The sequence below is a fragment of the Rutilus rutilus genome (assembly GCF_951802725.1).
Source record: "Rutilus rutilus genome assembly, chromosome: 8".
Classification (NCBI taxonomy): domain Eukaryota; kingdom Metazoa; phylum Chordata; class Actinopteri; order Cypriniformes; family Leuciscidae; genus Rutilus; species Rutilus rutilus.
Genome location: NC_140222.1, coordinates 25,783,207 through 25,797,324, shown reverse-complemented (window position 1 = coordinate 25,797,324; position 14,118 = coordinate 25,783,207). Strand labels below are relative to the sequence as shown.

The window sequence follows — 14,118 nt, the reverse complement described above, 5'->3', positions numbered from 1 at the left end:
TTCAGGTGTGTTTTTGAATCTATAATACTTTTGTTTCCTATCAGTCAGTCAAGTTCAATGTTACATTGACAGGCTGATGTAGTGGGATCTCACTTGGGAGCCAAATCGCCAAAACAAGACATTGGCGAGTGAGATTTGCATGACAAGCCACTACCTCAGACATATGGGTATATAAGCTTGCGTACAACTCACTCATTCAGCTTTATATATATACATAAAATTATCCTAAATATGACCACAGGGATAATTATTTTTTATTTATTTTTTAAACGGGTTTAGGGCACCTTGATGCATTTTAAAACTATAAACCTATGTGACAACAAACTACTCGGTTACTAGCGTAACATCAGTTCCCTGAGATAGGGTACGAGTATTGCGTAGCTATATGCAGTGGGGAAACTCCTTTTCCTCGATTTACTAAAGCTTATATGTAAAACGCATTTGCAGCTGCACAGCTAGCACATTGAGCGTCTGGCTAGCTCATAGGCTGTGCTGCAGCAACTGCACATCCAATGGCGCGGGCGCCTCTGACGTGCGACCAATGAGCTAGCCCTACGTCAGAGCACCCCAAGGGGGCGTGGCCTTAGTCTATAATAGTCCCCCGAATTCGCCATTATAGCAGATATAACGACTGAAGCGACAACGCTCCAGGTTACTATAGTGCGGCCGGCTACGCAATACTCGTTCCCTATCTCAGGGAACTGAGGTTACGCTAGTAACCGAGTAGTTCCCTTTCGAATGGTCACTTCATATTGCGTAGCTATACGCAGTGGGGACGCCATGCAAAACGGCGCACATAAGTAACTGGTTGCCACTGTAACTCAGGACCCCTGAGCTCACTGAACAAGCCAGAAACCCATATATGAATATACATATACTGTATATATATATATATACATACATACCAGACCAGACACCGTCAGATCTAGAAATATGTATGTGTCAGTAACCAAACCAACATAATATACCAATGAACCCAGACACTGTCGGGACAATTAGAATGTAAAAATAACCGGCCAAAGTGAGTTTTATATATGTGTGTAAGTGATTATGCACAATAACATTCAGACCAGACCAGACACCGTCGGGCCTTAATCATACTGAGAACACCTTTGCCTGTAGCGAAGGCACCTCCATATTATAAAACTTCATGAATGTGGAAGGCGAGGACCAGCCGGCCGCATCACAAATATCTTGAATGGGAAAGCCAGAAGACCAAGCCCATGACGAAGCCATGCCTCTAGTCGAATGGGCCGACACCTATGGGTCAAACCTGACACACAGAGGTATAAGCCATAGAAATGGCATCCACTATCCATCTAGACAATCTTTGCTTAGTGACTTGATCACCCTTAGATCGGCCACCAAAGCAGACAAAAAGCTGTTCTGATTGTCTAAAAGACGCAGAACGCTCCAGATAGATTCTTAGCGCTCTGACAGGGCAGAGAAAATGAACCTCCCCATCCTCAGTCGAAGGGGGAAGGGCCAATAACGTAATAACCTGTGCTCTGAACGGCATTGAGAGCACTTTAGGTACATAACCATGCCTGGGTTTGAGGATGACCCTGGAGTCATCTGGTCCAAACTCCAAACATGACGGGCTCACAGAGAGAGCCAGTAGATCTCCCACTCGCTTGATAGATGCCAGTGCCAACAGGAGAGCAGTCTTTAGCGAGAGAGGTTTCAGATCAACCGACTGGAGCGGTTCAAAGGGCGGACCCTTCAGAGCCCCCAGGACCGTGGAGAGGTCCCAAGAAGGTACAGAAGGAGGTCTGGAGGGGTTAATCCTCCTAGCTCCCTTCAAAAACCGTACCACCAGGTCATTCCTTCCTATTGATTGGCCAGCCACCAGAGCATGATGCGCTGCAATAGCTGCCACATACACTTTGAGCGTGGATGGGGAACGGCCTGCGTCCAACAGCTCCTGCAGGAAGAAGAGCACCACAGATACCTCACAGGACTCTGGGTCAAACTTATTTCTCGAGCACCAGCTGGAAAAACCTGACCACTTTAAAACATATAGGCGCCGAGTAGACGGGGCCCTAGCTTCAAAGATAGTGCTTAAGACCTTCTCAGGAAGGTCCCTGGGTATCAGTTTAGGGGCCATACATGGAGGGCCCATAAGTCGGGTCGAGGATGCCATATCGTCCCGTTGGCCTGAGAGAGGAGGTCTTTCCTCATCGGGACCGGCCAAGGGACTGTGTCTGATAACTGAACCAGCTCTGGAAACCACGGCCTGGATCTCCAGAGAGGGGCCACCAGAAGGACTGGGCATCCGCTCTCCCTGACCCGTTTGATGACTTGCGGAATCATCGAGACAGGGGGAAAAGCGTAAAGAGGGCAGTTGGGCCAGTGATGGGCCAGCGCGTGCGTCCCTGTTCTTCGAGAAGAATACTGCGCAGTGGGTGTTGGCTCTCGAGGCGAACAGGTCGATTTCGGCCTCCCCGAACACACTCCATATCAGACTGACCGTCTGTGAGTTCAGGGACCACTCGCCTAGGGGAGTGTTGCCCCGTGAGAGCATATCTGCACCCAGATTCTGAGTGCCAGGGATATGCGTTGCTCTCAGAGAGCTCAGATTGGTCTGTGCCCATATAAGGAGGTCTCTTGCCATGGCATGCAGGTTGTCTGATCTGATGCCCCCTTGGCGATTTATGTAAGCCACCACTGACGTGTTGTCCGTGCGGACTAAGACATGGTGGCCTTTTAGGTGTGACAGAAATGCTTTGAGGGTCAAACCAACTGCTTTCATTTCCAGACAGTTGATATGTAAGCTCTGCTCCGTGCTCGACCAGAGGCCGGAGGCAGGCTTGCCCTCGTGCAGCGCTCCCCAACTCAGGTTGGATGCGTCTGTAAACACCACTTTCCTCCTGGAAAACAACACCCATGGACACACCCTTGAGGTACCAGTTCTGAGCCCGCCAGGGAATCAGGGTTCTTAAACAATCGTGATTCACCATGACACGTAGGCTGCCTGACTGCCATGCATGGGTTGGCACCCGGCGTTTCAGCCAGTGCTGCAGCGGGCGCATGCGCAGTAATCCCATGCGAAGTACTGACGATGCCGCTGCCATGAGACCGAGAAGTTTCTGAAACTTCTTTAGGGGCGCGCGCTCATGTGCTCTGAACGATGCTGCTAGCGCCTGCACCGAGAGCGTGCGCTCTGTCATCGTCACCGAGTCTAGAACTGTGCCCAGAAAAACCACACTCTGGCTGGGGGTCAGTTTGCTCTTGGTAACATTGATTGTGAGACCCAGGCATTCCAAATGGCCGAGAATCAAATCTCTGTGAGCTAATAGCTCGGTTCTCGACTGTGCCAGCCCCAGCCAGTCGTCGAGATAATTCAGCACGCGCACTCCCTGATGTCTCAGGGGAGAGAGCGCTGCATCCATACACTTCGTGAATGTACGGGGTGCCAACGATAGGCCGAATGGTAGAACGGTGTATTGATAAGCTTGACCCTCGAAGGCGAATCTCAAGAATGGCCTGTGACGAGGGTTTATCTGAATATGAAAGTATGCATCTTTCAGATCCATTGTGACAAACCAATCCCCCGGGCGAATTTGCGCGAGGATGTGTTTGATAGTCAACATTTTGAACGCCCGTCTCATGAGAGCTTTGTTCAAACGTCTCAAATCTAGTATGGGTCTGAGACCACCGTCTTTTTTCGGAATTAGAAAATAGCGGCTGTTTCAGCGCAGGGGGGACTAGCTCTATCGCCCCTTTTGCTAATAAATTCTGCACTTCGGCGCGAAGCACGTGACCCACGTTGCTTCTCACTGAAGACTCGATAACCGCCTGAAATTTTGGGGATCTGCAAGCGAATTGGAGCGAGTAGCCTCGCTTTATAGTGTTTATGACCCAACTCGACACATCAGGGATGGCTTGCCAGGCCAACACCCGTGTGGCTAGGGTTTGACACACTGATTGGGACGGGTCGCCTAACATATGGGGACCTAATACATTTACATTTACATTTAGTCATTTAGCTGACGCTTTTATCCAAAGCGACTTACAATTGCTATATATGTCAGAGGTCGCACGCCTCTGGAGCAACTAGGGGTTAAGTGTCTTGCTCAGGGACACATTGGTGTCTCACAGTGGATTCAAACCCAGGTCTCTCACACCAAAGGCAAGTGTCTTATCCATTGCGCCACACCTCCCCATTAGTACCCTTACACTGTGATTTGTGCACATACTGAGTGTTGTACTGACTGTACAAGCTTTCACCTGGGGGAAAGTCAGTGATACAACAGGGAAGGGGCCACCTAGTGTAGGGGGACCGTGAACCTGTAGGTTGTGATTGTGAAACATACTCTTTTTGTGCTTTATTTGGGTCGCCGTGAAAACGGCGTTTGTTTGTAGAGGCGCGCTCACTGCTGCGGAGCTTTTTACAATAATAAAATCCCCAGCCGCCTGAACTGAACAGGGAGCTGTGGGAAGTTTTGTGGGTTTTTTCGAGGGTGGTCCGGCAAGTGCGAGACACGATCCCTCTCTCTTCGCCCTTGGTGCTAGGACGACTTCGGCGGCACCGGATCGATCACAACGCTGGGACGTGGGCCCTGGCACCGGGGCATCGGAAGGCGTTTAGCTGAACGCGGCTGGTGGAAGGTATCAGCCGCAGGGCGGGGCTGAGAGACCTGCTTCGCCGGCCTGGGTGGGTGAGGCAAAGATGCTGGCTTGGGTTTGCTGGACGCTGAGCTTGAGCGCTTCGGCAAGAAGTGTTGCATGGCCTGAGACGCCTTCTGTGCCTCGGTGTATCGCTCAGAGAACCCCTTCACCGCCGGGCCGAAGAGGCCGGAGCTGGTTACAGGGGCGTCGAGGAACTTCGTCTTGTCAGTGTCCTTAATCTTGGTGAGATTAAGCCAGAGGTGGCGCTCTAGCACGACTAAGCTCGCCATGTTCTTGCCGATCGCTTGTGCTGTGGCCTTGGTGGCGCGCAAGGCCAAATCTGTGGCGCTTCTGAGATCGCGGAAGGCCTCGGGGTCCAGGCCAGCCTCATCCATAGACTGGAGGAGTTTGGCCTGGTACACTTGAAGCACAGCCATCGTGTGTAGGGCCGATGCAGCCTGACCGGAGGCAGAATACGCGCGTCCAGCGAGGGCTGAAGTAGTTCGGCAGGGTTTGTTCGGGTGAACAACTCTAGCTCACTGACATCCATGCTCTCAGGTTGCCTCTGGCTGCGCCGTTTCTTCTTCCTCGGCTGAAGTAGGGCCGGAAAGGGAAGCGCGGTAGGAGCGGCGTTGCCGTCTCGAGAGAGAGCTAGCCACGTTCGCAGCACGGAGATGGGCATGCTCTCACAGGCCTCACATCCGCAATATGAAGTGACCGTTCGAAAGGGAACTACTCGGTTACTTGCGTAACCTCAGTTCCCTGAGATAGGGAATGAGTATTGCGTAGCCGGCCGCACTATAGTAACCTGGAGCCTTGTCGCTTCAGTCGTTATATCTGCTATAATGCCGAATTCGGGGGACTATTATAGACTAAGGCCACGCCCCCTTGGGGCGCTCTGACGTAGGGCTAGCTCATTGGTCGCACGTCAGAGGCGCCCGCGCCATTGGATGTGCAGTTGCTGCAGCACAGCCTATGAGCTAGCCAGACGCTCAATGTGCTAGCTGTGCAGCTGCAAATGCGTTTTACATATAAGCTTCAGTAAATCGAGGAGAAGGAGTTTCCCCACTGTGTATAGCTACGCAATACGAAGTGACCGTTCGAAAGGGAACTCCCAAGAACGAGGGAGAAACGCAGAAGAACATTTAAAAGGTCTAATAATATTTTCATTACATTTACAAGCACTACAGTCTCTGAACAAACAGTTTAGCACAGAAAGAATACTTTTTGTCCATCCTTCTTTGAATTCTTGGTCTACATCTTTGTTTTCTGGGGCCAGTTGTTCAAAAGTAATCTGATTGGATTTCGGCTATAGGATTGGATTAAATCTTGAAAATGGGTTGTAAAAAAAAAAAAAAAAAGAAGGATTCTGAAGTCAAATTAGTTCACAAAATCCAATCTTGGTTTTATATAAAAAAAAAATATAAAAAAATCAGTTTGTAATGTGTAGTGCAACGTAACTGACGTGCTACACCCAGTAATGATGTTCAATGTGGGCCACTATGATCAGAAGTAAGGAACGTCTACTGGTGGGAGGAATGATGCAACAGGTAAGTGAATAGTCGACAATTTTGTTCTGATTCAGATAAAAGATTATATTGAAAGGTAGAAATTGTTCTCTTTGTAGTTTGTTTCAATTAGCTTTATCATATGAACAATTAATCACTGATAGTCACTCAGTAAATCAAAAACATTGTCATCAGCTCTTCTGTTGTTTCTTCTAGGATGAAAGATTCAACAGCTTAACAGCTTCAATTCAATTTGATGAAGTTTCACACTTTTCATTTAATGTGTGAATAAAGTAAACTCACAAAAACCCATTACTGTGTCTTTTGCTTTCACCTTGACCAAAATAAATTACAATAATAAAACAAAATGTTACATTCAATAACCCAAATGTACAAAAAATTAAATGTAATTGTAAGACTGAAAATACTGGTTGAGGCCCTGGTCTGAGACAAAGGGCTAATTACCATTTGACCTCTCCCATACGACCTCACTTCCGCAAACTACTAAGAACTCACACAAGAATATGGTTTAATGTGAATGTTTATCATTGACTGTTATGTTTTTGGTGTCATTTGAAATGTCTCAAAGTGAGTGGTACAGATATCTCATATCCAGATAGATAAAATAAAAGGTAATAAGGTTTTAAGAGTTTATGGATAACTGACTTACAAAGTAAGGTGGTCTCTCAAGCAAATGGTCACCCACCCCCATGAAGGTGCGACCACTGCATGCAAATTTCTTTTGTTAGTACATGTTTCCTTGTGAAAGGTTTGTGTATATAAGGAGATGCAGCAGAGAGTTCGGGGCCATTTTTCTGTACTTCAGATTGGCCCGTGAGGCTGAGAGATAGATCTCTCAGCCTCACGTATTTCTTAAAGTTGAGTTTGCATCTTCTCTCTATTCCAGAGCATTTGATGTTTTGTATCGATTATCTTTGAATTGATTATGAAATTGGCATGATACATTTACCTGACATAATAAATCCTTACATGTGATTATTCTAACTGATCTTGACATCGTTCATTTAATGGTTAAAAGGAATAGTCAAACATTCGCTCACTTTTAGTGAGGCACAGATATTATTAAAACCTTTCATTTATGGAGTCAGATGAATTAACGAGTAAATACATATGATTAATGTATTACAAATTTAACCAACCCATACTTTGCATGAGTGAGGACAGAGCACGTGATTCCTTCCCTGTATATTGGCAAACCAGCAATTGGGCCAATATAGCGGGCCTTACATAATTATATATTCAATTTCACAAAACACAGATTATGATTCAGAATTTCTTCCAATGACCCACTTTTCTTTTCAAACCAAACAGAATGCTCAACAATATGAATTGGAAACCAACCAGTTGAACAAAGTTCATGAACCAAACGACTCAATAGATCAGAGTTCGCGAATCAAATGTCTCAATTCAAAGTGTTGTGCAACTCTCTTTCGATCAGTTCAAGTTCCAAAAAATAACGTCTCTCCTTTTCGAAGGCAAAAATCAAACAAATTCGAGGAAATAAAGTATTTCGTGTCCAGGAGAGGAGATCCCTCCTCACTGGAATCGGCCATGGAGTCGTGCTCACTAGCTACATCAGCTCTGGGAACCAAACTTGGTTCCTCCAGAGCGGCGCCACGAGGAGCACAGAGCATTCGTTCTCCCTGATTCGCTTGATCACCTGTGGTAACAGTGTGATCGGGGGAAACGCATAAAGCGGGCGGCTGGGCCACATGTGGGCCAGCGCGTCCCTCTCTTTTGTGAAATATGTTGGGCAGTGCGCGTTCTCTGACGATGCAAAGAGATCGATTTCCGCTCTGCCGAAGGTGTCCCATAGTAATTGGACTACCTGAGAGTGCAGGGACCATTCCCCTGGGGGAACATTGTCTCTGGACAGCATGCTGCTCTTAGCGAGCGCAGATTGTGCTGAGACCACACGAGGAGGCGTTCCGCCAATGCGTGGAGGCTCCGTGATCTGAGACCGCCTTGGCGGTTTATGTAAGATACCACCGCCATTTGTCTGTGCGGACTAAGACATTGTGGCCCTTTAAGAAGGGGAGAAAATGTCCCAAAGCGTTCTCGACCGCTTTCATCTCCAGACAGTTTATGTGTAACCGCCTTTCCGGGGCTGCCCACAGGCCGAAGACTGGCCTGCCCTCGTAGAGGGCGCCCCAACCTGAGTTGGAGGCGTCTGTCGAGATTACTTTTCATTTCGAGACCGTTCCCAGATCCACGCCTGACTGATACCAGTCTGCCACCTTCCAGGGCTCCAGTGCTGTCACACAGTTCTGAGTCACCCAGAGGCGAATATGGCCAGAGGTCCATGCTCGAAGCGGGACCCGTGTTTTCAGCCAGTGCTGTAGAGGGCGCATGTAAAGCAAGCCCAGTTGAAGCACTGCCGAGGCCGAAGCCATAAGAACCAGCATTCTCTGAAAACTCTTGAGAGGAAGGATGCTGCTGGCCTTGAAAGACGCTGCTGAGCGTTGTATTCGCAGCGCGCGCTCTGACGTCAGTCGCGCTGTCATTGATACAGAGTCCAAATCTGTCCCCAAAAAGGAAATTTTCTGGCTGGGAGACAGCGAGCTCTTGGTCCAGTTGATTTGGAGACCCAAATCCTGTAAGTGGCTGAGTAATAAAGCTTTGTGGGCTATCAGCTCTGCCTCTGACTGCGCTAGAATTAGCCAGTCATCCAAATAGTTCAATATTCGCATCCCCCGCTGTCTCAGGGAAGAGCGAGCGCCGCGTCCATGCACTTCGTGAATGTACGAGGTGCCAAAGATAGACCGAACGCCAGGACGGTGTACTGATAGCTCTGACCCTCGAAGGCGAATCGCAAGAAAGGCCTGTGATGGGGCATTATTTGAATCTGAAAGTAGGCATATTTCAGATCCACTGAGACCTGTGAAGTGAACACTTCGCTGAAGAGATGAAAAAAAAAAAATATCAAAGAACAACCTATATAGCTTATATAGGCAGAGCCACGCCCATTCTGGCGGGATGTGACGTGCACGGGCGCCCGCATTGGTGCTTACGTCACGAGCAGTCCCTCGATCGGTTGCAACAGTTGCTGCAGTTGCTGCAGAGCAACCAATAGGCGCGCGAGCTGCCTCACCTAGGTCTGCCTGTGCAGCAATGCGTTTTAAATTAATGCAAAAAATTAAGGATAATTTTTTGGCTTCAGTATTCTCGAGAAAAGGGATTTTCCTGTAGCGTAAGCTAGCTTATGCAACACGAGAGTACTCTCTTAAGAGAACACTGTTTCGTCTAATCGGTTCTGATCCGACTCTCTCCCGTCTGCTTATTGCTGAAAGCAGCGCCGGGCGACTTGTAGGCGGGCCTTATGAATGTGCCGCTACTGTTGGCTCACAGAGGTGTCAGTCACTGCAGCACAATGTGTGATTGGGTAAATCTCTTTTCCATCTAGAACACTCTTTTTCTTTTTAAAAAACTTTTAACTCTTTATTGGTAGCCAGTGTTACCCGGGTTATAGGCTACTGATCCTAGCAGAAGGGTAGATTTCAGGAACAAAAATATAATAAACATAAAAATTTGTCACAAATGACAACATTTGTATCATGTAGCTAATAGGCTACACACACACTTTTTTTTTTCTTTTTTTTTTGCTCTTGACTGTTTTTTGTTGTTGTTGTTTTGGTCATCTTAAGGTGTATTTGTCAATGACACCAATTTTTTACCTGACGGTGTAGCTGTTCTTCCATTTCCACACCCACAGTTCAAGAGCATTACACCAGGTCATAACATCATGCTTCTGAAGGTAATATATAACATTGAACCATTGGATGCCTTGAAAAAATAGCCTTTCGTAAAAGGACATACAAGTTGATGTTTACAGAATATAATTTGGCAAAATCTAATCACTTGTACTGAATTCATTCTTTAAAATTCAGGGGAAAAAACATAGAAGGAAATGTACTTTTCACCTTTTCTTTCAGCTTAAAACACCGACATATTTGAACAAAGCCGTGCATACCATCACCTTGGCAAAAAATAGCAGTGAAAACACCTCAAAGGATTGCATGGTTATGGGTTGGGGTTTGCAGAAATCAAATGTTCTCAAAGAAGCAAATGTAACTCTGTTAGACTCTAAAAACTGTGGGACACCCGACACTCTGTGCAGCGAGGGAACAACTAGACCAGCAGAGGTATTTCAAGTGACACCACTTACAAATTCTTATCTGTAGTGTATTGTTAGTGCATTCTGGATGTACTAGTATCAAATGATATCATCCACAGGGAGCCTCTGGGAGTCCACTTGTTTGTGGAGATGTTGCTCAGGGAATTTCATCTTATTACAAACAGGAGTCAAATGGAGGGTACTGCACAAGATACACTGACATTTCCCAATACCTTCCATGGATGTATCATGTAATGAGCAAAAATATGAATATCTTCGTGAGTCTGCTGTCAACAACAGGCCTAAACCAGTCATGGTACCAGTACAAAAACACAATCAGTAAAATAGCATCTAATTATTATCAACAAAACTTTGAAAATATCGAGATATATTTTTGTCAATATTGCGCACCCCCCAATTATACCAATATGGTATTCATTTTAATTTCTTCAGGTCTTAAAAAGCCTTAAATTTGACTTTAAATCGTGTGCAGCAACCCTGCTTTAGCAACAAGGAAACACCAAGAACATCCAGTGCATAAAGCATTCACACATGCTCAAGAGGTTCAGTGAACTTCAATGTCTCAAGATCTCAAAAGAGTACCTTTGGAATGTGAAGAAAGGGAAGATTCACATCACAAATCCGCAGTTTGGTTGATGCTAGCGTATCAACAGAGACTTGATTTCTAAAGAAATTCACAAGGTACCAGAAGTTGCAAGAGTTGCACACTTTTAAAACTGATAGTGTGTGCTTTCTGATATTATCACCAAAGTATGGGTTGTCTAATAGCGAGAGCTGATGATAAGTACTGATCTGTGGTCATAACAAGCTTAAATGCTGATACATCAGTGAAACTGATCTGGATACAGCGGTGAGGACAAAAACAACATGGCAAAAAAGACTTAACTCAAAAAGAACTATTAAATAATATTAACTTGAGAACTGGCTGACCAAAATCAGTTTGAAAATGCTATCTCATGAAATAAAGGCGTGAAGATAATCGTGACTGAAAGCTGCAGTAGATTTTTTTATTGGTTAAAACCAATGGAGAATATCTCGTATTTTTCCGTGGGTGCTCGACCATTTCCGTGCTCTGTATAAAAGCAGGAGGCAATATTTCTGTGGTGCATACTGAGTTTGACTGAGCTGTCAACAATGAGCTTCCTTTGGCATATAACTAGTCTGCTACTGCTGCACTCCTGCACTCCAGGTGATCACATCTAATCTACTTATGGATTTACAAAAGTTTGTTTCTCGGAATATGCTGTTGAATTGTTTCATAGAACTAAACTCTTTCTTAGGTTTGATGGTAGATGGTATTGTTGGAGGTAAAGTCTCCATTCCACACAGTCGACCCTTCATGGTCTACATTCGTGACTCTAAAACCGAAGCAGTATGTGGTGGTTTTTTGGTAAGAGAGGATTTTGTGATGACAGCCGCCAGCTGTAAAGGAAGGTTGGTGAAATTAATTATCATATTTTGGAATTAGAAAGGTGATTTTTGATATCCAAAGTGGCAATATCTTTGTATTGAAATATGGTAACACTTTACAATAAGGTTCATATTAGTTAACATGAACTAAGAATAACCAATACTTCTTCAGCATTTATTACTCTTAGTTAATATTAATTTCAACATGCACTAATACATTATTAAAATCAAAGGTTGTACTAGTTAACAATAGTAATTATATTAACTAACATGAACAAACAACTGTATTTTTATTAACTAATATTAACAAAGATGAATAAATACTGTAACACGTGTATTGCTCATTGTTAGTTCATATATTTACTATAATGTTAACTAATGAACCTTATTGTAAAGTGTTACCTGAAATATATATTTGTGTACATTTTTTTTTTTTTTTTTACCTTTAGTCATCTTAAGGTGTATTTAGATGACACCAACTTTTTTCCTGACGGTGTAGCTGTTTATCCAATTCCATATCCACAGTTCAGCAATAATCCAGGTTATGACATCATGCTTTTAAAGGTAATATATAACATTGAACCATTTATAATTGGAATCACGCCTTTGAAAAATGGCCATTCATAACAGGAAATCTGATGTTTGCAGAATAGCATTTGGCTAAATCTAATTAACTTGTATCTAATCAAATGAATACTAAAAATCTAATGAATACATTCTTTAAAATACAGAAAAACATAGAAAGAAATGTAGAACTTTGCACCTTGCCTTTCAGCTTAAAAGTCCTGCAACTTTGAGCAAAACTGTGAAGACTATCGCCTTGCCAAAAAAAGAGAATCCCAAACATGCAATCTTAAAGGATTGCATGGTCTTGGGTTGGGGCTTCCAGGATTACAGTCGTGATGGGTCTCTATCAAGGGTCCTCAAAGAAGCAATTGTCACGCTGTTGGACTCTAAAAACTGTGGGACACCCGACACTCTGTGCAGCGAGGGACCGACTGGACCAGCAGAGGTATTTCAAGTGACACCACTTACAAATTATTATCCATGGTGTATTGTTAGTGTATTCTGCATATACTAATAATCAAATGATATCATCCACAGGGAGACGGTGGGGGTCCACTTGTTTGTGGAGATGTTGCTCATGGAATTGTATCTTATTACAGAAAGGAGTCAAATGGAGAGTACTGCACAAGATACACTGACATTTCCCAATACCTTCCATGGATTCATCATGTAATGAACACCCGTCCTCTGCAGAAAAATGAAATAAGCAAGCTGGAAGAGCATGAAGAGGAAGAGCTGGGAGAGCATGAAGAGGAAGAGCATGAAGTCATTAAGTTCAATTCAATTTGTTTGGTTTAATATAAATTTAATTATCCATGTTTTACTACTGCAACAGTTAGCAAATGTAACATTAAATGTGCTATTTTAAAATAAAGGCTAATTGTTTTACAAAAGTCTAAAATGCATTTCCTTTGTCTAAAATGTATATACCAAGCATCCATACTGTAGTTCAGTGGATCTAAAGCAATATTATAAAAAAAAATTTAAAAAAATGTTTTCTTTTTTTTTCTTAAAAAGCTGGAAAATGGTTTAAATTAATAAAATCCTATAACCTTTTTTCTAGTTATAAGCTCTAAAATACTTTCAGGTAAGAATCTGGTATAGTTCTATAAAAATGTGAATGGGATACTGAACAAAATAGTGTAAACAAACTTTATTCTCACAAGACTTTAAAATGAAAGGCTTTCTACATAACCACTTCACCACTTTCAGATAAATACAGCACAAACTTAAATCTAGACGCCAGATCGATTATTCATCTCTAGCAAAAACCATTTGAGAATAAAGATCACACATCAGAAAGAGAAACTAGCCAATAAAAGCAACTCAAACTATGTCAAATGTACATAGCTCAAACTAATAATTAAATCATCCACAACCACATGCATCTTTTCTATTAAAAGTAGAAGATGTGGTACAGGATAGATTCTGTATGACTTTAGTTTTGGATTGTGACCTTGTAAGTAAAACGACTGAAGAAAAAAAACGACCCTATTGAAATCATAAACATTATAAGAAACTGTTTTATTAGCTTTGTTAAAGGTGGTCTTATACTGACACCTAGTGGTGTGGATGTCACCATGTACAAAATGTGGTCCAAGATGATATCTGGCCTGATTTTTGTGTTCTCTTCAGACCAGTATGGAGTATAACCGCTTGCTGGGTGCCAAAATTAACGGCCCGATAGATAGAAGAGGAAAGATTGCATCCGCTCAGATGCTCAGTTTAAATGCTAACAGACTGGGATTGACCAATGTTGACTATTGAACACAGGTATATGTGACTGAAGTCAAAGTCCAGGTGGGATTCTCTTGTATTTCCTTAGTTGATCATCATTCATATGCTTCAAGGAATCTAACTGTAACC

The 14,118-nt window shown here is 44.0% G+C and overlaps 1 protein-coding gene across 2 annotated transcripts; it reads left to right on the top strand.

Annotated features, from left to right (window-relative positions):
- Window positions 1-11,388: 11,388 nt before the first annotated feature.
- LOC311296215 (granzyme-like protein 1) lies at window positions 11,389-13,225 on the top strand. Of its 2 annotated transcripts, none has more exons than XM_084417891.1 (5): window positions 11,389-11,464; window positions 11,556-11,709; window positions 12,135-12,249; window positions 12,461-12,697; window positions 12,852-13,225. In XM_084417891.1, exons 1-5 carry the CDS (start codon window positions 11,410-11,412, stop codon window positions 12,888-12,890), a joined length of 600 nt encoding a protein of 199 aa, XP_084274017.1. In that variant the 5' UTR covers window positions 11,389-11,409; the 3' UTR covers window positions 12,891-13,225. The 2 variants fall into 2 exon arrangements, with proteins under 2 accessions (XP_084274017.1, XP_084274016.1); XM_084417890.1 differs by having other exon boundaries at window positions 12,790-13,225.
- Window positions 13,226-14,118: the final 893 nt, after the last annotated feature.